A 23,753-nucleotide genomic window follows, 5' to 3' on the forward strand; every position below is an offset into this window, starting at 1 on the left:
GTCATGTGTCACTGCATGATTTAAAAATAAAATAAAAAATGCTGTAGTGGTGCTGTTTATTCAACAAGTAGAATGTGTTTTCTTGACATTATCCAAAGGCATAGAATGGTGACCGCTTTGGACTCCTGCTTCATGCTCGTAAGAAGTTTTTAATAACCTGTATAAGGCTGAAGGGTGCATTTTTGTAAGCCAAAACCATGAAAAGAGTTAGCAGTTTAACACTTCCAATTCCATCCCTCTGAAGTCAATGAGTTTTCCAAATCTTTTTTTTTTTTTTTACATTATTATTATTGAAATAAGGTCTGTGCTTAACATGTAGGCTGATCAAGATATTTTTATTTTTAATCTACAACATAAAATACATCGGTAATACTCCATTGTGATATCTTAAAGTTCTTCTGTTTTAGGGGCCGTTTACGCAACACCATTTTCAACTGAAAAATGTTTTTAGTAGATAATAGTCCTGAAAGTACCATTAGTCTTGAAAAAGGCTGTTTCTAAATAGTATCAAACCCAGCTATCAAAAATGTGTTCCAATAATGTTTTACTAACATTCCCATTAGGTTATGAAAATTTTCTTTTCTGATGTTCTCCATATGTTCATGAAGTTTTTAAAATGTTATATTAACATTTAACATTTTATCCATTTAACATTTGGTATAGCATTTTGAAAACATTATGGGAATGTGAGTTTCCAACATTTAAAAAAATGTTAGAAAAATGACTCAAATATTTAAATAAATAAATAAAATTCACTGAGTTTTAAGAACATTTATGACCCAGACAGCATTAGAAGAAAACTGAACGGGACATTGGATGGAAAATTCACTTTTCAAGTTTCAAGTTTCAGTTTATTTAAATAGCACGTATAAAACCAAAGTGACCAAATTGCTGTAAAGAGTTTCAAAATAGTCAAAAGAATATAACAATCAGCACAACTACACAATTGAACAGGGACTCGCCCTAATAATAAAATAAGTAAATGTATTAATAACACAAGAGAAACGAAGTATAAATCCATAAAAGACTAAACAAAGACCATAGTAGAAATTTATTTTTTAGCCAAACAAAACAGATATGTTTTTAGGAGAGATTTAAAAGTGGACAGAGATGGAGCAAGTCAAATCTCTAAAGTGTAGCTATTCCACAGCTGCAGCCTAACCACTGAGAAAAATTCACTTTTATATGGTGTTTGCATTTAATTTGTTATAGCAGTGTGTGGAAACAACCACCCTACAATGATACAAATCTATTCACTTCTTTTCAATCCTCCCAAAACACAAGCAGTCTCAATTATATAGCTGTTTTGATTTTCTGAGCAATATGACATCATATTGCACAAGCCCCGCACACGACCGCTGACAGAGTAGTGACCGTCACATGTTCCCTTCACTAATGGACTTCTGGAAGAGCCCTTCATGAAGGGATTCAGTTGTTCACTTTTGTTTGGAACATCTCTACAAATGGCGCCCCCTTCTTGAAGTGCCATTCGCCGTTTGGAATTCGCAGAAAGACTCAAAAGCAATGCAGGTGTCTTCTAGTTGGATGTAAAAGTGATTATAAGATTCTTCATTTTCTCCTGACATCAGAGCCACTGAGGACACAGTGGATTAGTTTTGTTTTTTTATGGTTATGCACCACGAAATACAACTAAATTGGTTTATATCTCTGTAAATCGTTTTACTCCAGACTGCTTTCTGAACGAGGGACGATTCAAGGCAAGTTTTGCTAAAATGTTAAAACTCAAGGATGGATCATTACCCACTGTTCATGATCCAGCTGCACCTCCAGAAGAAGTAAGTCTCACACTTTATATTTTTTATTATTATGGTCAAATCGCCATTCCTCTTTCACAGAGGAGACCTCCTGTCTCAATAGGAAATGCACATCAAGCATTTAATGTGGTCTTTAGCCAAAACAACCAAAAAACACATGCATTCTGTGAAATGATAAGGAGGACTTTCTTAAGGGCAGTCTGATTACAACATTCTTGATTTTAAGATGTCTGGAGGTCTGACACTAACAAGCAGCTGTCACTGTCTTTCTGTGGAGTTATCACAGCTTTTCACTGATCTAGGTCAAGGCTGCTGACAGAACTATAAGAGAAATTGAGCCAAATTCTGCATTTATACAGAAAGAGCTTAATGATGAGTCCTAGTTTGTTTCATGTGCCAGACATTTTCTAGTTTTATCATTTTGTGAAATGCCAGTGCGTCTGTGCTAATGAAAGCATCAAAGATACTGTATGTGTAAACCACTTGGCATTAAAACATTCACATTAAACATCTTTTGACAGATTAGTTTTATCATTAACTTCTGTTCATTTAAATGAGATTTTCCATTCTTTTACATTTCACTTTTTTGCAGTCTTATTCAATTAACTAAATCTTTTCAAATGTTAGCTTTTAATTTGAATTCAGTCCTTTGGATTTGCCAGCTCGGATGTGTCATTTCCCCCATCAAAAGAGCTCGGAGAGGATATACTGTAACAAAAAAAAAAAAAAGTGCAGCAGATATCTGACATCAGCAGAAATTTTATGTACACAAGCTGCCCAAGGTCAGTCTCACAAATGTAATTAAGCATTTTTTAAAAATGTCATTATAATAGTGCCCATCATCCTTCAGTTCTCCATTCTGCATGTTCAGCTCAGTGTTCCAGCATCCTGTCAAGGCTTCTGGAGTTTGGGCCTTGTTTCTCCTGCCAAACGTCTGGGCTTGCCCTGGGCTCTTTCTCTTCCACTTTCCCTCAGTTTTTCTGTTCCTTCAGAAAGCTCCAGTCTGTCTAGATTAAAGATGGTGTGAAATTGATGTTTGGATGCTTTCAAAGGGCTTCTGCTTTATCTTATTTTCCGTAAAGCCTCAATCCTCACTTTGCACCCTTATCAGTACTTTCCTGAGTAATCTTTGAAGACACTACCGTATTTTTATTTTTACATAAAATAGAATATCCAGTGTTTCTCTAAAGATGAGATTATCATTCTTTAAAGATGTTCTAACTTTAGCGTCATAGTGACTCTTTCTAAAAGAAAAAAATGCAAGTGTATATGTACATACATACATATACATATACATAAACACACATATACACACACTGATTCTAATTAAATGATATATTAAGTAATGTGATTTAATATACAGTATGTGTGATTATGTAATCACAAAGGATGTGATTTATTTACATGAACAGTATATATTTTGGTAATATAAATAATTATCATATTATAGTTCAAGCCAAAAGCACACACATACACACAAAGTTAAGCTATTCAAGTCATCTGGGAAAAAATTATAGTTTTATAATTAGTTAATATAGTGGTTATAATTATTTTAGCATTATTTTTTTGAATTCCCTTTAAAAATAATAAGAACTTGTCATACAATGTAACATTCATAATTCTTCTACATTGTGATCAGATCTTCGTCTAAGTCCAGTAACTAGATAAAGGTAAATCCACTGAAGCAATTTTCATCTTTCTTGGATGCCGTCAAACAACAATAACTGCAATGACATCTTTCTTGCAATATAGATGTATACTGTATATATACACACGTTTACTTAACTATCTAAATGGGGACAATCCATAGGCGAAATGGTTTTATACTGTACAAACTGTATATTCTATCGGCCTACACCTACTCTACACCTAAACCTACCCTTTACAGGAAACTTTCTGCATTTTTACTATTTACAAAAAGCTTTGTTTATATTATTTTTATGATTTTGTCAGGTTTAGCTCAGTTTTGGGTACAGAATTTGTCCCTAAAATATGGTTAAGCAGGCACACGCACACACACACACACACGTACATTTATATTCAAATTATGTATATTTTCAAATAATTTTTGTTGTTTACTTTTAATTTGGTGGTTGCTTGCAATCACTAAACTGAGCTTTAAGATGCACTTTTGGGATCCCCGGAAATCTGTTTTATTAGTAGTAACAGTAGTATAGAAATTATAAATGCATCTACCAAAGTGTTTGGGGGCAAACCGAGCCGGACAATTTGGTCAGTCACCATTTTAAACACATTTATTAGTTTTGTATTTTGCCATTCTAAACTTAGCAATAAACAGGTTTAAAATAATACACAAACATTTCTGTCAAATTATTTCAAAGGAGGCTTTTATTAAGCAAATCAAGGAGTGAATTTCTCACTCAATACTTTAGCTGGGTTTCCACACGAAGGGTCACATTAACTGTCATTATAAAACTTTCCTTTCACTGTGCAACTGTGAAGCGGAGCAGGACAATGCCCCACCAGTATTTGTTTTGGATCCTTATCCACAGTCAACCGGTTTTGGGCAAAGGGAGGGGCATTTTTTTGCATGATAAATATGAGCAGCACGCAGCGGTTTATATGTATGTTTATCCATAAATGGATAAAAATGTACCCTGCAGTTAAAATTATTAAGTACAGACAGTGAGAAACTCTAGCCTATATTTATACATGTAAAAAAAATAATCAATTCTGATTTAAAGGTTGTGACATACGTATATGTGCACATCAACCCGATCACTCAATTTATCTCTCATGTAAACACTGGATTCAGATTCATCAATCAGTATAAATTCAGTTCGATTGAACCAAAAATTGCACAGGGCTATTGCTGTAAATGCCTAAATTATGTGCCACACAAATACATTAAATTGATAATTAAATAATCAGGAATCTTACTAAAAATAAACTTCAGCCACTCATTGGATTCCTTCAATAGGATAAGCAGACCACTAGCTTCTAAACACACTCAGGAGCAGTTGAAGGTTTTCATTTCTGCATGCAATAGCATAAAGCAGTCAAGCAAAAGACTCAGATATTTGATTCTACACATTATGACCCCTTGTCTCTCAGTCAGTCTGTTTACTCAAACTGGCATGTATTGATCAGTTACAATGCATCATTCAATCAGTGGCATTTGGCATCAGTGTCAAACATAGCATTTGTTTTCATGCCATATTTTAATATATGAGCACAAATTAATTTTGTCAATTTATCTGTTCTTTTTCTCTAGGTATACAACCTTCAAGACATCAAAGTGCTTTAATTTAGTTATAAAGCACAGAATAAACCTCAAATCATGCCAAATATTATTGAGGCTTGTAAGAATGTGGATAGATGTTTATCTCCAAAGGTGGCAGAAGGAACACCATGAATCTGAACACTCAAAGGCTCATTTGCATGTTCCAGGAGCTCTCTGGGGTTTTGTAAAGCTGGCTGCATCACGTCTTCACAAGCTTCTCCAGATTAGACAGATGACAGCAGCACAAAGAACTAGTGGTACCTCATATAATTCAGCAACAATACAGCACTCAGAAGAGACTCAAGAGTTGTATGGCTATTTTTCACAGTACATCCGAGTGTGTGAACGGTCCACCAAACATGACTAGATTAAATACTTCTCACAGTTTTTACCTTTGGTCAATGAAATTAAATCTCTGTTCAGAATTTCACAGAGACCTGCTGCAATAATGAGACCCTCCAGTGGGGAGAAGTTATTTTTTTAAAATATACAATTACTTTTTTCTGTATTGCACTACATTCATTTCAAATAGGATGACATCTGGGGGAGAAAACATAATGTCTCAGGTTATGAATGTAACCATGGTTCCCTGAGAGGCAACGAGACACTGCGTCCTCTGAAGGGACACTATGGGGAACACCTCGTCGTGACCCGTGTCTGAAGCATACTTTGAAAAACACCAATGTGTTGGCCGGTGACAGCCTCTGACGTCGCTACCGGCGCAACTATAAATACGCACCCATAGGACCAGTCACTTATCTTCTTCGTGAAGCTTGCATCCGAAGCATGGCAGGGAGCTAGAGGAGGCAGTGTCTCGTTCCCTCTCAGGGAACCATTGCTATATTCGTAACCTGAGAATTTCCCTGTCAAGGGAACTTCGAACTGCGTCCTCTGGAGGGACACTATGGGGAACAGTACACCCACGCCGCCATGCTGAGGGGAGTGCAGGCCAGAATCATGGCAAACACTAAGTACCAACTGGGAGCAGAGCAATTGGAGGACGGAACGTACAGATGTACCATGGCGTCCAGCCCCAATGGAGCTGGATGAGTCAGAGGAAACCAGAGGGAATAGTGCGATGCTCTCTCAAGCCGCAACATGGACTCCGAGCTCCGAGCAGCATGCTCATAGATGACCCTTTCAGAAAAGGGGAGCGCTGCTAACTACCACGAGAATTTACCACACAGCCCCCCAAGGGAAGTCGTGGACTAATGGTTAGAGGGTTGGACTCCCAATCGAAGGGTCGTGAGTTCTAGTCTCGGGCCGGACGGAATTGTGGGTGGGGGAGTGCATGAACAGCTCTCTCTCCACCTTCAATACCATGACTTAGGTGCTCCCAACTGCTCCCCGGGCGCCGCAGCATAAATGGCTGCCCACTGCTCCGGGTGTGTGCTCACTGTGTGTGTGTGTGTGTGTGTGTGTGTTCACTGCTCTGGGTTAAATGCAGAGCACAAATTCTGAGTATGGGTCACCATACTTGGCTGAATGTCACTTCACTTCACTTCATGTTGAGGGGCAGTGCTTGAGGTGTATAACAAATACACACTGGTTGAATGAAACCCAAGGAACCCCAGGGCTAATCATCTTAAGGGGAAGCGGAGCGCGTAACCCCTACCGTACAGGATTTCAGAAAGTGCGCAGAGTCTTGCATGCACACTTACCACTTACGTGGATTTCAGACAGTGTGCAAAGTGTTCACGTGCACTCTGACCACCATGTGGTTTTGAGAAAGTACACAGGCTTAGCATGTGTACTGAAAAGTTACCTGACAACAACAGTATGTGGGAGCTCACCTTCAGAGAGGCCTGGTGAAGCCTACTACCTTGCTTCCCACACGCGGGACTCGCTCCGCGGTGGGTGTCGCCCGGGGGGGCGAACCCATGCGGCACGCCCGCTTGCCGAAAGTCTGTGATCATGGCCACCTCATACCGGAGCACGAGGCCGGAACTGAGAACTGTAAAGGAAACTCACAGAGTTTGTTGGTAGTCATATTACCACCAGCAAAATAACACCCATAAGCAGAAAGGGTTATATACTCATCCACCCTCCTGTACTTGAGTTCCGCTTTATGGGGCGCCCCTTTTGGTCCGGACCGTCAGTAAGGTGGTCACCATGAAAATAGGACCAACCAAAACATCACATGTCCAGGATAGGAGACTGTTATGTGAGAAACTTTTCACCTAACCTCGATCAGGTGGAGCGCTGGTGGCTACATGGGAATTAGGCAGGGGAGAAATAAAAACAGAAGTTAAAAACATCCAAAAGAAGTGAGTAACTCCTAGGTATCGCTCCGATCCAGACAAGAACGCTGCCTCGTCTGAAACACATCCCTCAGATCCTGCTTACCTCTTCGTGACCCGCGATTCCTCTTGCCCCTGCCCTTAGGCGGGGGAGGAGCGCGAGCCGCGACACTAGCCTTCTGCGCCCGTCTTCGATCCTCAGAACGAAATGGGCCAGGTCCCCTTTTTGTTCGTGCTCGGATCTGGACCTTCGCGGGATGAGGGATTTAAAGGCAGCTGAAAGGCCTCGCCTGTATCCAGGTCCCTCAGCAGGACAGCCTGGTAAGCCTGAAGCACTGCCATCGTGTGCAACGAAGCCACAGCCTGACCTGCTGCTGCGTATGATTTTCAATTTAAGCGGGATGTATCCTGGAAGGGCTTAGATGGCAAAGAGGGAGATTTTAGGATTTTTCCCCCACTGAGAGATAGCTAGCCAGCATCTCTTCTACAGGGGGCATCCTCTCATATCCGTTCTCATGCATGCCATCGATATCAGCATAACTCGTATGCTGAAACCGATGGATGCGAGAGGAAAATGGCCTCTTCCATTCCTTTTCGACTTCTGCATGTAAGTCAGGCAAGAATGGAAGGCTCACCTGGGCTGGAAGGCTATGGTCAGACAAATAACGCTCATCGAGGCGACCTCGCGACGTTACCTTTCTGGCACGCTTCCATGGCAACTCTAATTTTGCCGTGGTGCGATCCATAACCTCTAACAGCTCCCCATACGCAGAGCAGGAGAAATGAGAAGGCTCAGCCTCAGCTTCTTCGCCACTCTCAGACATCTCCTGTTCTTTCTGGGTAGAACCCAGCAGAGCACTTACTTCAGTATCAGAAGGGGTTAATGACAACACATCTTCCTCCTGAAGTTCATTCTCATTTGCCGCCTAAAGTCCCTCTCTACACTCCTCAGCGAGATCAACCTGTGATTCCCACGAGCTCATTCTCCTCTGTGCCTTGGCAACTGCGGGTCCTGAGCCGCGGGATCCAGATGGCTGACCCTCTTTCCTCAAAAAGATAGACAAACGAGAGCAGAGCTTTTTCACAGAAAAAAAGCTTGCAGTGCACACAGATTCCCCCCTCAAGGACACCGCGCGCGTGCTCTTTGCCCAAACAAGAGACAAGTGAAGAGTGTGCGTGTCATCAGGTGTCAAATAACGCTGACACGGATGCACACACCGTTTAAATGCCTTGCTATTGGATGCCATGATAACAATAATAGAACGCTCTTACCGTTTTGGTTGTTTCTCAGATGCACGCTTCAAACAAAGCAGTCAATGAAGACGAAGAAGATTAGTGACGGGTCCTACGGGCACGTATTTATAGACGTGCCGGTAGCGAGAGGCAGAGGCTGTTTTGTTTGTAAATTAGGTGTCCCTTTAATATATGAATTTGTTATTTGTAATACATTCCAGTGTTGTCAGGATATTCACATGAGGCAGAGGTAAGTGAATTCAAAGCACAGTGTTTATAAAAAAAAATTAAGTTCATAGTTGGGGGTTTTCAGGTGCAGGCTATGTGCAGATCACAGGGTGCAGGGTTGAAGACAGGTGAGTACTTCCTTTGCAGGAGTGTCAACACCACACAGTCACAGATTGTTAATATAAAATCCTTTCTTTCCTTTTAAGATGCATAAGCTATAAAGCTGACTCATGGAGAACACAGGAGACTAGAGGGATCGTTGGATCTCAGGTAGCAGGAGAATGCTCAGGAGTCCTGGGGGTAGTAGAACAATGACACCGGTTAGTGTTTCAAAGATGAGTATACTTTACATCTTGTCGTTTGCGGTGCATCACAGGATCGGGAGACAACAGCGTATGGTCTTTTCCTGTTGGAGGCTTGACCCAGAACTGGGGCTGAGGTGACTGCTTTATAGTTTCATTTGATGAGGTCACTGATAAGGAACAGGTGTGGGTGATTAGCTTGATCGGTTCCTGACAAGTGTATTAACTTTATTTAATATCCTATGTTCAATTAGACCCAGGTTTAATATTTACTTATATACTTACATATGATAACACGATTAGTTTGTTATTAATTTGTTGTCACTATTTCAAAATAAGCACAAAGCTTTTCTTTTTCCTTTTCTTTCACATATCTGCAATCGATGTCTGATCAAACTGACAGGCTGCACATTATTTTGGCTTGATGAAAAACCATGAAATCAGCTGGGGTCTTTGATTTGACAAGCCATCTTCGAACCCCACAACTCTAAGCCTGTATTTGATTTGGGGCAAAGTGTAATTTATTTTCTGAAATATATTTGATGTGGCTATTTAGCAATTCATTATGAAAGAAAAAAAAAAAAAAAAAAAAACTGGATGTTATTTTCGCTGCTTGCTTCTTGTGTGTGGGTTATTAGAGCAAATATGGGCATTTTTGGAAAAAACCTCAGACCTTGAGATTAAAATACCTGGACTCATTGAGAAACAAGTAAGAAATATTAAATGAAATATTAATAGAAATATTAAACTCTGCTTCAGACAGTCAGCATTCAAAAGAGTTCAGATATTTTACTAATACCAAACATCATCTCATAATATAAGGCCAAGCAGTAAGTGGCTCTTTGGATTGATCTAATGCAAACAGTTAATAATCAGTTTCTCAACATGGAACAGTGAATTTCACACATGAAGGATATTGTAATTGAATCCTGTTTTAGCCCCTCATTTTCACTCGGTAACATTACAAAAAAGGTGTAAAAGTCAGTTTTTGGGCTGATAATTTGACTTGCTATTTTAGCGTGATTAATAAAAACATTAAAATGACAAAATACAAAAAATAAATAAATGCAATTAATCATGTCTCTGACCAGGCAATACTCTGAATATGTGTGTTACCAGTCATGAAGATCTTTAAAGTTCATTATTTATTATAATTTCCTCTAGTCAGTAGGTGAATTAATCATATGTGACATAGGGTGAGAATATTTGGTGCATAACATTATATTCTAGTTTGAGGATAAATATAACCAAAAAAAAAAAAAAAAAAAACAGGACTCCAGGGAAATGTTATCATAAGGATTGTGACAGTATGGGTGCACCCTTTCCTTTATTTCACAGTACTTCGTCTGAAAGCAGGTAACATAGTTTTAAGAAATACAAAATAACACACATTGTGCTCTTGTTTGTATCTGATGCCCTCCATTCACAGATTTCTCAACATTTCTAAATTGAATGAGTTACAGGAGTGCTACACTATGCATTATAAAAACATGTAGGTTACTTGCTAGATTAAGTATAAACCTGACAGCTGTTGAAGTCTACTGAAATGTACTTTCTTAAAAACAAAAAAACAACAACAACAGATCAACAATTAAAGAAAAACACAGTTATACAGATATATCCAGAAGTTTAAGGCTGTTGAAAAGAAAAAAAAAAGGAAAAAAAAAAAAGAAAGAAAGATATTGGACAACCCAGTTACTTCCTGCATTTCCCTAAATGGCAGATCAGTAGTGATGGCCACAGGGTCCGTGCAGTGGCATTCAACATTTACAAAAGCATTTTTACCCGCCAAACAGTAGAAAAGCCTAAAACAATACCCTTAGGTTTATAAACATTTTTGTTTCTTCTGATTGATTAAATATTGTTGACAGATATGCCAAATGCATGAAACTGAAAAGAAGTATGAATATCAAAACTCAGCATAATGCATGAAAAATGGGAATTATGTGATTGTAAAAACAACAACAACAACAACAACAAAGGAACTGCAGCTGAAAAGGCTGCTTTATGTATGTGATACATTCATCCATAGGGCTGTTGGCTCGAGATTGGTGGAAACATCTGCAGATAAATGTGTAATGAGCTGCCACCCAAGCACTTTGGTTAATGATCAGATAACCCCTCACTACTATTAGGCATCGTAAGGTCAAAGCAGAAGTGCATGTTTTGTGGAGTGCTTTACTGGTAAACATATCAGACATAACTACTAAATGTGTATCAAAATGCTCTACTTTTTCATTTTGTTCCACTTTGACACTGCAATCATGTATGCAGATGTTTCTAAACCATCCCAAACAAACGGATTCACTTTGTGATTATGATACACAAATATAACATAATATCAGCCTTGGTGTAATATTGTGCGGTCCGATTAGTGTTATGTATTAAAAATTGGCAAAGCAGGGTAGCGTAAACTGTGGCCTAAAAGAAAATATGCCATTTCATTGACCAGTGCAATGTTTATCCATCAGGACGGTAAACATTCATTTAAGGACAGATAATATCACAGGAGCTAACTCCAAAATCCATGGTCTAAACCTGAATCATACACATTATAGATATTTTTCTCCATTTTTAACAGCGAACGTTGCAAATATAGAAACAGTATCTGTACATAGTTCATTTGTATTTAGAACAAACTCAAATATTGGGAGAAAAATGGTCCATAAATTACAGTGGTCCTGCAGAAGAAATAGTAAGATTTCAAAAATTGTCTGTCACTGTTGGATTCTTTTTAGTCTCACAGTACACAACAGCAAATCCACTGTCACAGGACTTGGCCATGCGGTAATCAAATACTAAAAATCCATTTCAACATATATATTTTATATTTGCAATATATTCTCCCTTTGTTGCTTTAAGTAACATATTTTAATTTTGGTACACAAACCTTTTTCCCTAAATTGAAATTCACTGTAGTTTAATATTTATCCATTAGAATGTGATTTCACTAGATTAAGGATTCCTTCTGGTCCTGTTCATTGTGGTCCTTCAAAAAGACACAGACGAACACTTGAGTAGATTAAGATTTTTGTTGGGCTGACACTCCCTTCCAGTAATCTAGAATGTCATGAAGATCTTCATCCTTAGCAAACTGCACTTTTTTCCTCAGAGCATGACCTGCAGCCATGTACTCCTCATTTTTGTGTCGCTTGCGATGGAGTTTAAAGCGCTCCCAGATGCTGTGTGATGGTTTGCTGTAGTACTCAGGACTAGACGAGTAACTGAGATTGTGGTATTGGGGAGAGAGCTGCGAGTAAGCCAAGTCTCTGGCACGAGGCCGTGTCAGGGGCTCCAAAATGGACGTTTTCCGACTATCTGGTTCTTCCAACTCTTCAATTTGGTGGGCGTCGGGGTAGGAGTGCCGATGCTCACTATATTGACGGATCTTCTCCGCCTCTGCCCTTAGTATCGCAGCTGTGGGTGTAATAGTCAAAATAGTCTCCCCTGTGGGTGAAGTTTTCTCAATATACTTTGACTCTGACTTGTAGGGCCCCTCTGAGCGATAAGGCCTTGGACTCCGCAGTGGACCACCAGTTGCTGTACTTGGACGCTTCGGAGAAGCATCTGATGTGTGATGTCTTTGTAAAGAGTGGTGGTAGCTGTCCTTGTAGACAGGTGACAGGAAGCCAGACTTGCTCTGAGGCTGTTCTGAGATCATTACCAGTTGAGGTTCAGCTGTTGAAACAGCACCAGATTTCACCCCTTGGAAGGAGGTGGACTCTGATTTCAGAGCATCTATACAATTGGTAATAATCTGGTTGACCTTGTCTACTTCCTTTGCGATTGTCGATATCTCGGGAACTGAGCCTTGACTGTTGCCAGGCATAGACATCTCACATTCCCTTCGATCTAGGTGCTCCCCAGTTCTCACTTCCATGTAATTTCCTTTGGCCATTTTTGGAGTGTCACTAATGTCTTGAAGTTTGTATTGCTCCATTCCACTGCCGGAAGGTAGATAGGGCATGCGGGTCATGTTCTCCCCAGCCATAATTTGCTTTTGAGACAGCCTTGATATCGTCCTACCCTCTAGCTCACCACCATATTTAAGCTCAATTATGTTCTTCTTTAAGCTTCCTGCCTTTTTGTGCTTTTCATCTTGTTGTCTCTTTTTTCGCAAGCAATAGTACACTATCCCTAAAACAATTACCATACCAAAAAGACATCCTATGATAGTCATTATGTAGTGAGTGGCTGATGATTTACTAGTTTCTGGCTCTTTTCCATTCCTACGCCCTGTGGATAGTGTTAAACAAGTATGATTGAAACGCAACGAGTTTCTTATGGAAGCCACACAGTAGGTGTAATCGGTGTGGGGTTTCAGGTTTTTCAGTTCAATGTCCTCCTTCTGTCGCTTCAGATTCTGTATAACAGTGAAGAAGCTGTTATTGTACAGGACAAGGATGTACATCTTCTTGTAGGGGTAAGGGATCTGAACAGTGATTAATGCATTCGTGTGAGACACTTGCTTTAGTTTCATGATTGGTTTCACATCTAAGTCAATGTACGTGGGACTGATGCTGATTTCCTCTGGCTCAGTCCCTGAGGGACAGTCTTCCAGCCCACATGGTGTAGAGTCTGGAGGGTAAGTGGTGGTCTCAGTAGGCACAGGGATGTACGGAGTCGTGTAGTCCTCCGTGCACACAGTGGACAGCATATGCAGAGCATTCCGGTATGTGGGATTGTTTGGATTCTGACTTAAGAGACTGTAGCCCGAGACTCCTGCAGGAGAATCGCACACCATCCGTTCACTTGTCCTGTTGGGAAAGACAGAGAGCCACTTGACAAACCCCAAGAGCTCACAGGAGCAGTTGAAAGGATTGGTGTAGAGTTCACAGGTGGTCAGCTTTGTTAGGCTGGTGAAGGTGGACCCATCAAGCACCTGGATGCGATTCATAGAAAGGTCGATGTTTTCTATGTTTGGGCACTCCCAGAAGGCATTGGGTGTCACAGTCTCAATCAGGTTGGCCTGGAGGTAGAGGTACTGCAGCTTTCCCAAACCCCTGAGAATCCCTTCAGTTAAGTTACGTAACTTATTAAAACCCAACTGGAGAACCTGCAAGTTGAACTGGGCTGAAAAAGCACCATCCTCAATGTAATTAATCTCATTCTTGGTCATATTCAGGTATGTGAGGTTGGTAAAGCGGCTAAGGGCAGAGTAGTGGATGCTCTTGATCTTGTTCTCATTCAATCGAAGGTCCACTATGGTGCTGTTGATATGCTGAGGGATGGCCTCATAGGGTGGCTGGTTTTGGCTGCAAATTGCCAGCCACACAAAGCCCTTTTCACCTTCTATGAGCCAGCAATCCCCCCTCACTCCACTTATGTGAGTCAGATAGATTATGGCCAAAGACCAGAAGAAGGCACTCTTCACCATACCTCCATTACTAGCTCCTAATGCCCTCCTGGAAGCCATGAGCAATGCCAGTTGGTAGCAGCTTGGGGTGCCACTTGAGTTTGAACTAGGCTGGATGGAGCCTCACAGTATTTAACAGGGTAATAAACCCTTTCCCTTCAGCCAAGGGATAAAAACTTCCAGTCTCTGGTCCAGAGAATTATTTCACATGAGTTGGGGTGTTCTGCACTAATATGTCAGCCCCTTATTAAACCCGCTGACCATAACTAATACATTTGCAGGTTAAGTCTCCAATGGAGAAGTTTTCACACCAGTGGAGTGCTTGAGCTGGGTCTTAGTCTTTCACCAATTCAAAATGGCCTGTGCTTATTTCCCCAGGGTAGAGCATTGTAGATGGCTTTCATCCTCTTGTCTTTTCTTCTCTTCCACCATTTTAGTCTCATTTATAGGCCCAGAGGTACACCCTGGATAAGAAAAGAAAAAAAGGAAGCATTGACTGATGCTCACAAAGTTTTTAAATTAAAAAAGCAATATTCGAAATACAGTTCAACTTGCGACAGCAGTTATGACATGTTCCATACTATACAAGCAGCATGCTATGTTTGTGTGCAGGCTCAAAGGAATAATTCATATATTTCATTGTATGTATTTCCCTGATGTCTTACTCATATGTCTGTGGACCTGTGAAAGGTAAAAGAATAACTTTGTTATCTGACCATCAATTTTTTTTTGTACACAATTTCACTTCCCTTCAGTTTCTGTGACATATTGCTATTATCAGAAACCATTGGCCAATTTCCTCCTGACAGATAAAAGAAAGCAAAAGCGTCCCAGTTCTCCCTCCATTAACTCTGAGACCATCAAAATGAGCAGAAACAATACTTGGTGGGTAAAACGGATCAATTACATTTCGTCCTTTAAAATGTTCAAGTGAAAACTGATTGTAAGACGCTCTGGATAAAAGCGTCTGCACAATGGCTTAATATAAATGTACATTTGAAACAACCAGTGGCTCTGGAGACTATTTTATAAAAATCAAATGCATCCATATTGCAGAGTTTGGAAGATTTGCATTTAATCTTATATACTTGATTTATAGGAAATACTCATTTTGGAGCAAAAAAACCTGACCAATTACTAAACACTAAAGTCTTATGCAAGCCTTTTCTTCAGAAGGAAATCAAATGAGAATAGTATTTATTTTAAAGACACTGCCCTCACAAAGAGAAGGTACATTCCCTGAGGTGGCAGAGACAAGAGGGAGCTTCAGTTCACTTCACAGTCATCCTAGGCAGTCTTTGAAACCACATTGAGACAGCTCTAAGCAATGTTGGCTGTATCACAAATCATTTTGTGAGTTAAGAGAGGATGGGAACTGGAACAATATTAAAGTCATTCAGTGTCTCCTTGAAGCTGGTGAAAGCTCCTAAAAGCCTCTTCACTCACTGGAGGAATATTTTTAAAACTTGCACAATATGGAATTCTTTACAGAGATTTCCACTGCACTAAAACTCATTCTAATTACCCTGTCTGGTTGACCCACTGTAAGCCGTAACTTCAGCAGCTACTTGCCCTGTGAAAGCCACGTTTACATGCAGAGAGGGAGCACACTGATTTTAAGCGAGTCAATTATGCAAGAAGGGCTTTCACTGAAGAGGACAGAAGCATTTCTCAAGTGCATAGATGGACATGGTCCATAAAGCTCTCTATGGAAGGCAGTGGATCAAATATGGTATTTTATGGGGGAATCTGGGTTTCCCCCAAATGATGCGTTGGTTTTTCTGTGTGTAAGATCACACTACAGTGTACAGCACAAATTACATCTTGTGCATCTTATTAAATTTTTGTTAATCATCGCTCAACTGAATTTTAAGAATTTAGAGGAATCCAAAAATCTGAGTAAACAATGGAAATCTGGGATTTAAAATCCCATTTAAACCAAATAAATAGTTTTAGGAAATAAAAGTTAATGTTAATGAAAAATGACAGAAAGAAGAATAATCAGTAATCAGCATTGTTACATTGACCATGTGACTGTACTGACTGTCAGATGTTCTTCTATTGAAGCTCAAGATCCTCTTTGGATCAGCTCAAATCATGTTGGAAAACATGATCATTAGATTTTACACAAATCTGTGGAGTTCATGCAGCATGATTGCTGCTTCCATGAAAGCAAAATAATGTGATGCCAAATCAGAAGGTCTAACTTGTTGTTATTTAACTTATTTTCTTTTTTTTCCATTTAGATTTTCAGTTGTTAAAATTCGATTGATAACACTTCAATTGTTATTCTAATAATATAACATGTAATTCAAAATATGTAATTATTACATTAGGGTTTTCTTTTTTTTAATTATTTATTTATTTTTTTGCTCATTTATAAAAAGCTAAATAAAAGCATTTTGATTCATTGTCTTAGTCTTTTATAGCACCCTGAATCAGAGTATTGAAGTATAATTTTATTGAAGTATAACTTTACTTCACTGTTTATTTTCTGATATTTTTTTACTTGCACTCCTTACATTTTTTACACAAATATCTGTACTTTCTACTTCTTACATTTTCAGACCAGACTCATTACATTAGTAAGTTACTCACCTTTTTCAACCTAATGTAATACAGAAAACAAAACCCCACATTGGTCTATTATTTCCCTGCTATCACAGCCACAGATGTAGGCTAGTTGCTGAAGTTACCACGGAGCAAGGCAGAAGGGAGCAAAGAGAATGTCTGATGTTATTGTAGAACGATAAGGACGTAGATATGTTAACATTACTGAGAAATTATAGGCGTTTCCAGAGCTGTACAGTGCGACACATCACGCATGCTATGAAAAAATCAGTCCGAACGATTAATAAATTTACCACAGTAGCAGACGTGCAATACAATTTTGCAATGTGTGTGAGTCTGTTTACAAACCTTTTGTCAAAATGGTAAAATTTACAATTTACAAGATAATTTCTTTAATTAATGTATTTAGTCCAAATTCACTTCAACATCAGATGTTTGAAATAACTTCCTTTTGTGATCTGACATGGTTTCATATCAGATAATAAAGCAAAAATCATATTATTATAGTATTCTGTTAAGGGATAGAAGTCGATTAACACTACATTACAAATATATTATATTCTTATAAAAATACCAGAAATGGTCTGAAGAAGACAGATAAACCACATTTTGTCGCAACTGTATATTTATTGTAAAGATGATTTATCAGGAAAAACACCTTTATCTGCATTTTTTTTATTCAAAGAAAACAAAATTGTATATTTTATACAAGTGCAAGAATAATACAATACAATTTTGTATAAAATCATAATAAGAAATAAGCACCCTGGGGAAAAATAAATAAATATGGTTGTTCAGCCTGAATACATTAATTAGCTAACAAAATTTAAATTGTGAGTTTTTGTTTTTGTTTTAATGTATTAATATAATGTGTGGTCCAGTTACCAGCATGACACTAAAACAGGTAGTAATGCTTACTCTTTACTTAACTACATGTAATAGCCCATACTTTTTATTTTAACTTGGGAAAAAATTGTAGTCAGTACTTCAACTTTTACCAGTCTTTTTGAACATGAGTATCTGTACTTCTAAGTGAAGAATGTGTTAACTTTTGCTATTTCTGCTCTGAATATATGACAAACACAATATAAATTATATTTTCCCATATCTTGTTGTCAGGGGCGCTGCCAGGAATTTTGGGCCCCATGACAAAAAAAATCTAATTGGGCCCCCTCTGCGAAGCTGTTGTCACCACATCTGTAGGACCTAACTGTCCCATCAAAAGCTTTACATAATTTTAATCAAAGGCTTGCAACTGTCTTGCTGCTTGTAGTTCAATACTACTACTAGCACATGCTGGTGATTTGTAAATGCAAGTCTGCATACAGTATGCAGTTCACTATTTGATGCAAGATTTAAAGCCACCATAAAAATGTCCTTAAAGCAACACTATGTAACATTTTTTACTTTAAAATAATGTTTCCAAAATTGTTTCAGTGGTTCATCAAGTTGTAACAGGGTGAAAGGCCTCCCTGGAATGATGCTAAGACATTAACACAGTGGTAGCTAATTTATATGTAGTTTTCAAATTAAAATAATCATTAATTCTTCTCTCTTTAGACTAAATCAAGCTTATGAGAAATTTGAATCAAGGAATACATTTGAAAAAGTGTGTGTATTTGAGCGCTGAGAACTGATCGCTCTGTATGTGAGAACTGAGGGAGTGGAGCGTGCGCACGAGAGAACACTTCTATCAGGGTGATTCCACCTATCCAGCCTTCAGTACCTTAAAGTTAATCTACAACCAATTGTGACCCCCAGGAAAAAATGGGACATCTGGTCACCTCATCCCTGCCCCTTTGGGTGCTGAGGCCATTGTTTCAGATCACTAGTTCGCATTTTGGTAGTCTATCCATCCACTGCAGCTGTTATACTATCTAGATATACAAACGGCCCTTATCCGATCGCAATCCAATGACAGGGACGCATATTCTGAAAGAAAATAGCCTATAGGATGCATTTTGAATGTCCAATAGTCCTCAAGTAACATTTTAGTCCAGTCTCGTCTAGTTAATGAAAATGCACATTAAATTTCGTCATTGTTTCGTCATCAGATATTATTTTTAGCTCATCAACGTCTCGTCTTCGTCACATAAAAAAACAATTTCGTTAACAAATATTTTTCGTCGTTGTCTTCGTTAATTAAATTAACACTGCTAGGGCTCTGTGCATTAATTGACTGTCTGCAACTAACCAAACACTGTCACTGATGAGTGTGCTAAGGCAGGACCAAACCATTTCATGCAGATACAGGGGGGTGGTCGGTCAATATGGATGTTTTATTTTTTGGTCAATGGTGATATTTAACTTTTATTGCCAAAATAAGAAAAATCAAAGACATCATTCATTGTATTAGTATTTAAAATATACTCAATGATGTTTTATATAGTGTATCATATAATACAAATTTTTAATTAGCTTTTACCTATTTTTTGGGCCCCTTGTCAGTCAGGGGCCCTTGGAATTGTCCTAACTTTTCCCCCCTATACGGCGTCCATGCTTGTTGTTTTTGTTCACAGGAGCTGATAATATCATCACCGCAACTAGTTATTGAGATACAAGAGTTGGACAAGGAAACCAGCAATGTGGTTATTTATAGAAATATGTGTGTACACATAACAAGCATATGTACATGTCCCCCTTGAGACTACAAGCTAGCAAGATTCTCTGTGTTTGACACTGAAAAATTACATTCATGACATTCAAGTGATTTGTTTTGATAAATATTGTTAGTTTCATCAGACTGAGAAAGACAATTGTCATACTCTGCATGTACAATTAACAATTAGGAAAAAAACTGCTAAAATGTAACATTCAAACTTTAATTTACTTGTGCATATACTCCATAATAATATTTTTTTATACCATTGTAGCAAATTTAAATGCAGATCTTGTCAGTCAAATAAAAAAATAATTTGCTGTGAACTAATTTTCAACGACATGCAAATACAACAAATAATATATTGATTTCTAAAGCCACTGTTTGTTTAATTAACAATTTACTTGTCTGCCACAAAAATGCAGTGTCTTAAATTATTTTAATTCATGGGTACTTCTCAGCAAATATTGACATAGGAGACTAATTAATCAGCAAGCATATGATGCAAGGAATTTCATTCCATTTTCTTTTGTTTTATTTTATTGGTGGTTAGCCCTAATTTTTATTTATGTCTCTGAACCGAAGCCAACATAATCATATTCCATTTCTTTTAATTGCCAGTTCCCTGCCACTAAACTGCCACACTGCAATCAATCTAGGCTCCTCATCTGAGTAAAATTCAAATAATTCTAGAATATGTTAGTGGAGAAAATTTCCCATGCAACCCAATTACAAAGAGTTTTTTTGTATATATTGTCCATGGTGTCTACATTCTTGTGTGATAGGCAACCGGGCCAATGTAAAATAGTATATCAACAGTCAATAGGGTGGTGTACTTGGACATTTTCAAAAAACATAAGCCTTTAGCCTCTAGACAGCTCCTATTATTTGCTGAAGCTCAGCGCTTCTACTCTGAGGTGAAAAAAAAAATTGTGTTCACGATAACCATGCCCCCGCCTCGCCTGCTCTCGGCCCATATTTTTCTATGGCGACTGATAGGACAGTGACAGGACAGGCAAGTGACAGGATGATAGACCGCTTCATCATGGGACACTGCTCTCTGGATGGTTTAATCCTCTGCCCGTGCCGCTCCCTGGTTTCAGCTGGCCTGTGCATACAGATATCCTGCTGTCCAGAATGGCAGCTGCTGACACGAGTGCCCCCCTGTTACGGGCAGGTGCAGAGCAGGAAACTCAGCAGGTGGATATATTCTGTGGTGAATTGAGAGCAGAATGACGCTCGAGGTAATGGAGGCTTCAGTACCAATCAATCAGATCCATCAATGACACTTAAAGGTCAGAGGTCAACTTCTCAATCAGATGACCTTTTCTCTATTTGGTTTGTCTTTTTTAGACCTGCGAGCTGGTGTCTATGTTAATATGACTGAAGTCAGACATTTTAAAGATTAGCCCAGGGACAAGACATTTTAGCATAGGATGTACGGTTCCCTTTAAAGTTAGTCACGTTTGACGTTACATAGACACTGACGTTAGGGATCCACTCATGCATCCACTCATTCAGATTTTTGCTTTTTAAAGATGATTCTCCGTCAAAGTGTTTCTGGATGTAGTCATTTTTTTGTTGGCCTCTTCTGACACGATAGCTGTTTCATGTGTCTGATAAGCATGCTGAGACTATGTTTGTGGACTACTCTGGGAGATCAGAAAATTGTAGCTCAAACTTTCTGCCAGGTCAGTCTCCACGGACCTACCGTTTGTCTACAGCATCACGTACCATCGAGCTGATCCATCTCATGTCATGTCTTGCGTGTTATTCGGGGCACCTGAGGAGGATCCGATTTCGATCTCTTCAATCGCAGGGTGTGCCAATGTCCTCTGAAGGATAAAGGCTTAGCTCAGCGTCACCCCTTTGGATTAATTCCTCGGTCGAATGTGCAGGGGAGGTAACAAGATTTTGAAAGGCACCTTTTTACTGCCCAAAGCTGCCTCCCAGCCTCCTCCACCCTCACTACCCTTGATAGTGGGGCCACCTGAGAGTGAGGAGAGTGGAGGAGAGTTGGATTGCAGTGCTGCAAAACACTGTCACCTGGGGGAATCATGCATGTTTCATGTACTTGGCCTTTGAGCATATGTCAGCTTTCACTGCTTAGACTAACTTGTAATTAGACAGGCCGCCTCCACCCTGCATATGAAGACCAAACTTGCAATTATATGAGGGCAAACCCCCGCTTCAGTCTAAAGGTCCAGCGGTACCCAAATTCTCTATGAAAGAGCTGTTTCTTCAGTCTTGGGGTTACACTTGGTGCGGTCTAGCAGTGAGAGATGTGATCCCTGCTCTCAAGCTAAGAGCTCACATTTCAGGGATGAGTTGCTTCCTCACGGTTTTCTGGCCACTTCCTCGTGAGTTCCATGGACCCAGGTAAGTGATATAATCCACTCACTACCCCTTAAAACCTAGAAGTCAAATACATGAATGATAGGTTGTTTATACTTATTGAGATTAAACTATGTCTATGAAAGATTGTTACTGTACTGTGATGAGAGAGTCACAATGCTGAAAAAGGTGTTTTTTGTTTGTTTGTTTTCATGATTTGAAACCAGAATAATGAACAAATGTTGTGTTTGTGGACGAAACAGCCGCAGATCAGTAGCGGACTGCAAAGGCGTCCTGTGTGAAAGCACAATGAGTCCGTGCTGCTTCTGCTCCACATACGTAACTCACACAGACTTCATATGCACTGAAAACGAAGCATGTGTGACTTGGAGCAGGATAGCTACTTCAGTTCCCTATGAGCATTTAAAAAACGCAAATATTTTTGTCTGGTTTTCATCTGTTTGACGCAACATATTTCCAGCCGTACGCTCTCTGTCCGCTAGTGCTTGTCAGTATGTAACGCAAGTGTTTGTTTTTGTGTGAGTGTGCGGATTGTCTTTTTATTACTCAATGAACCCATGTACTTAGTTTACTTTTTGCAACATCACACACTAGGTGTTTCTGTTTAGATAAGCAGCAAAAATCTGTTTGTTTTGGTGTGTCATAGTGTGAAGAGCACAAAAAAAAGAAAAATCACCACACAAATTTTACACACCTTATACAAACCATTTCTATTTATCTATATCTGTCTTTAAATTAGGTAAGATTCCAAACTGTTTTTCTTAATTCAGACGACCTTAAGCATGCAATATCAGAAAGGAATTTCCCAGAGAAAAATTGCAAAGAGTTTAAGTGCATAATATCATCCAAAGATTCAGAGAATCTCTGGGCCCATAGACGGCACTGCATCACATACAGGAATGCTACTGTAATGGAAATCACAACATGGGCTCAGGAATACTTCCAGAAAGCATTGTCGGTGAACAAGATCCACTGTGCCATTCACTGTTACCGGCTAAAACTACATAGGTCAAAAAAGAAGCAAGTTGTTATCAGTGCTCAGTTCAGAAGCCTGAATCTCTGGTGGTATGGGGTTGCATGAGTGCGTGTGGCATGGGCAGCTTACACATGTGGAAAGGCACAATCAATGCTGAAAGGTATATCCAAGTTCTAGAACAACATATGCTCCCATCCAGACGTCATCTCTTTCAGGGAAGATCTTGCATTTTCCAACATGTCAATGCGACACCACATACTGCATCAATTACAACATCATGGCTGTGTAGAAGCAGCCGGGTACTGAAATGGCCAGCCTGCAGTCCAGATCTTTCACCCATATAAATCATTTGGCACATCATAAAGAGGAAGATGCAACGAAGAAGACCTAAGACAAGAATGGGACAACATTCCTATTCCTAAACTTGAGCAACTTGTCTCCTCAGTCCCCAGACGTTTGCAGACTGTTATAAAAAGGGGAGGGAATGCCACAAAGTGGTAAACATAGCCTTGTACCAACTTTTTAGAGATGTGTTGATGCCATGAAATTTTAAATCAACTTATTTTTCCCTTAAAATTCTACATTTTCTCAGTTTAAACATTTGATATGTCATCTATGTTGCATTCTGAATAAAATATCGAAATTTGAAACTTCCACATCATTGCATTCTGTTTTTATTAACAATTTGTACAGTGGCCCAACTTTTTTGGAATCAGGTTTGTACTATTCACATATTTGAGGTTTCTGAAAGAAGACTTTTTATGCACACCAAGGCATTAATTTGATGAAAAATACAGTGGAACAGCAATATTGTGCATAATATTTTTAAGTTCAAAAGAACAATGTTTATTTGAAATATAAATCTTTTTTTTTT

At 39.0% G+C, this 23,753-nt stretch overlaps 1 protein-coding gene across 1 annotated transcript in view; it reads right to left on the reverse strand.

The window, feature by feature from the left end:
- Positions 1-10,620: 10,620 nt before the first annotated feature.
- LOC113073605 (protein ELFN1-like) overlaps positions 10,621-23,753 on the reverse strand; it is a 92,909-nt gene continuing 79,776 nt past the window's right edge. The window contains exon 3 of the mRNA XM_026246417.1: positions 10,621-14,842. Coding sequence (XP_026102202.1) covers positions 12,045-14,438 — 2,394 coding nt within the window. The 5' untranslated portion in view covers positions 14,439-14,842 and the 3' untranslated portion in view covers positions 10,621-12,044. The remainder of the gene's footprint in view (positions 14,843-23,753) is intronic.

Source organism: Carassius auratus, unplaced genomic scaffold (genome assembly GCF_003368295.1).
Source record: "Carassius auratus strain Wakin unplaced genomic scaffold, ASM336829v1 scaf_tig00012452, whole genome shotgun sequence".
Lineage (NCBI taxonomy): Eukaryota > Metazoa > Chordata > Actinopteri > Cypriniformes > Cyprinidae > Carassius > Carassius auratus.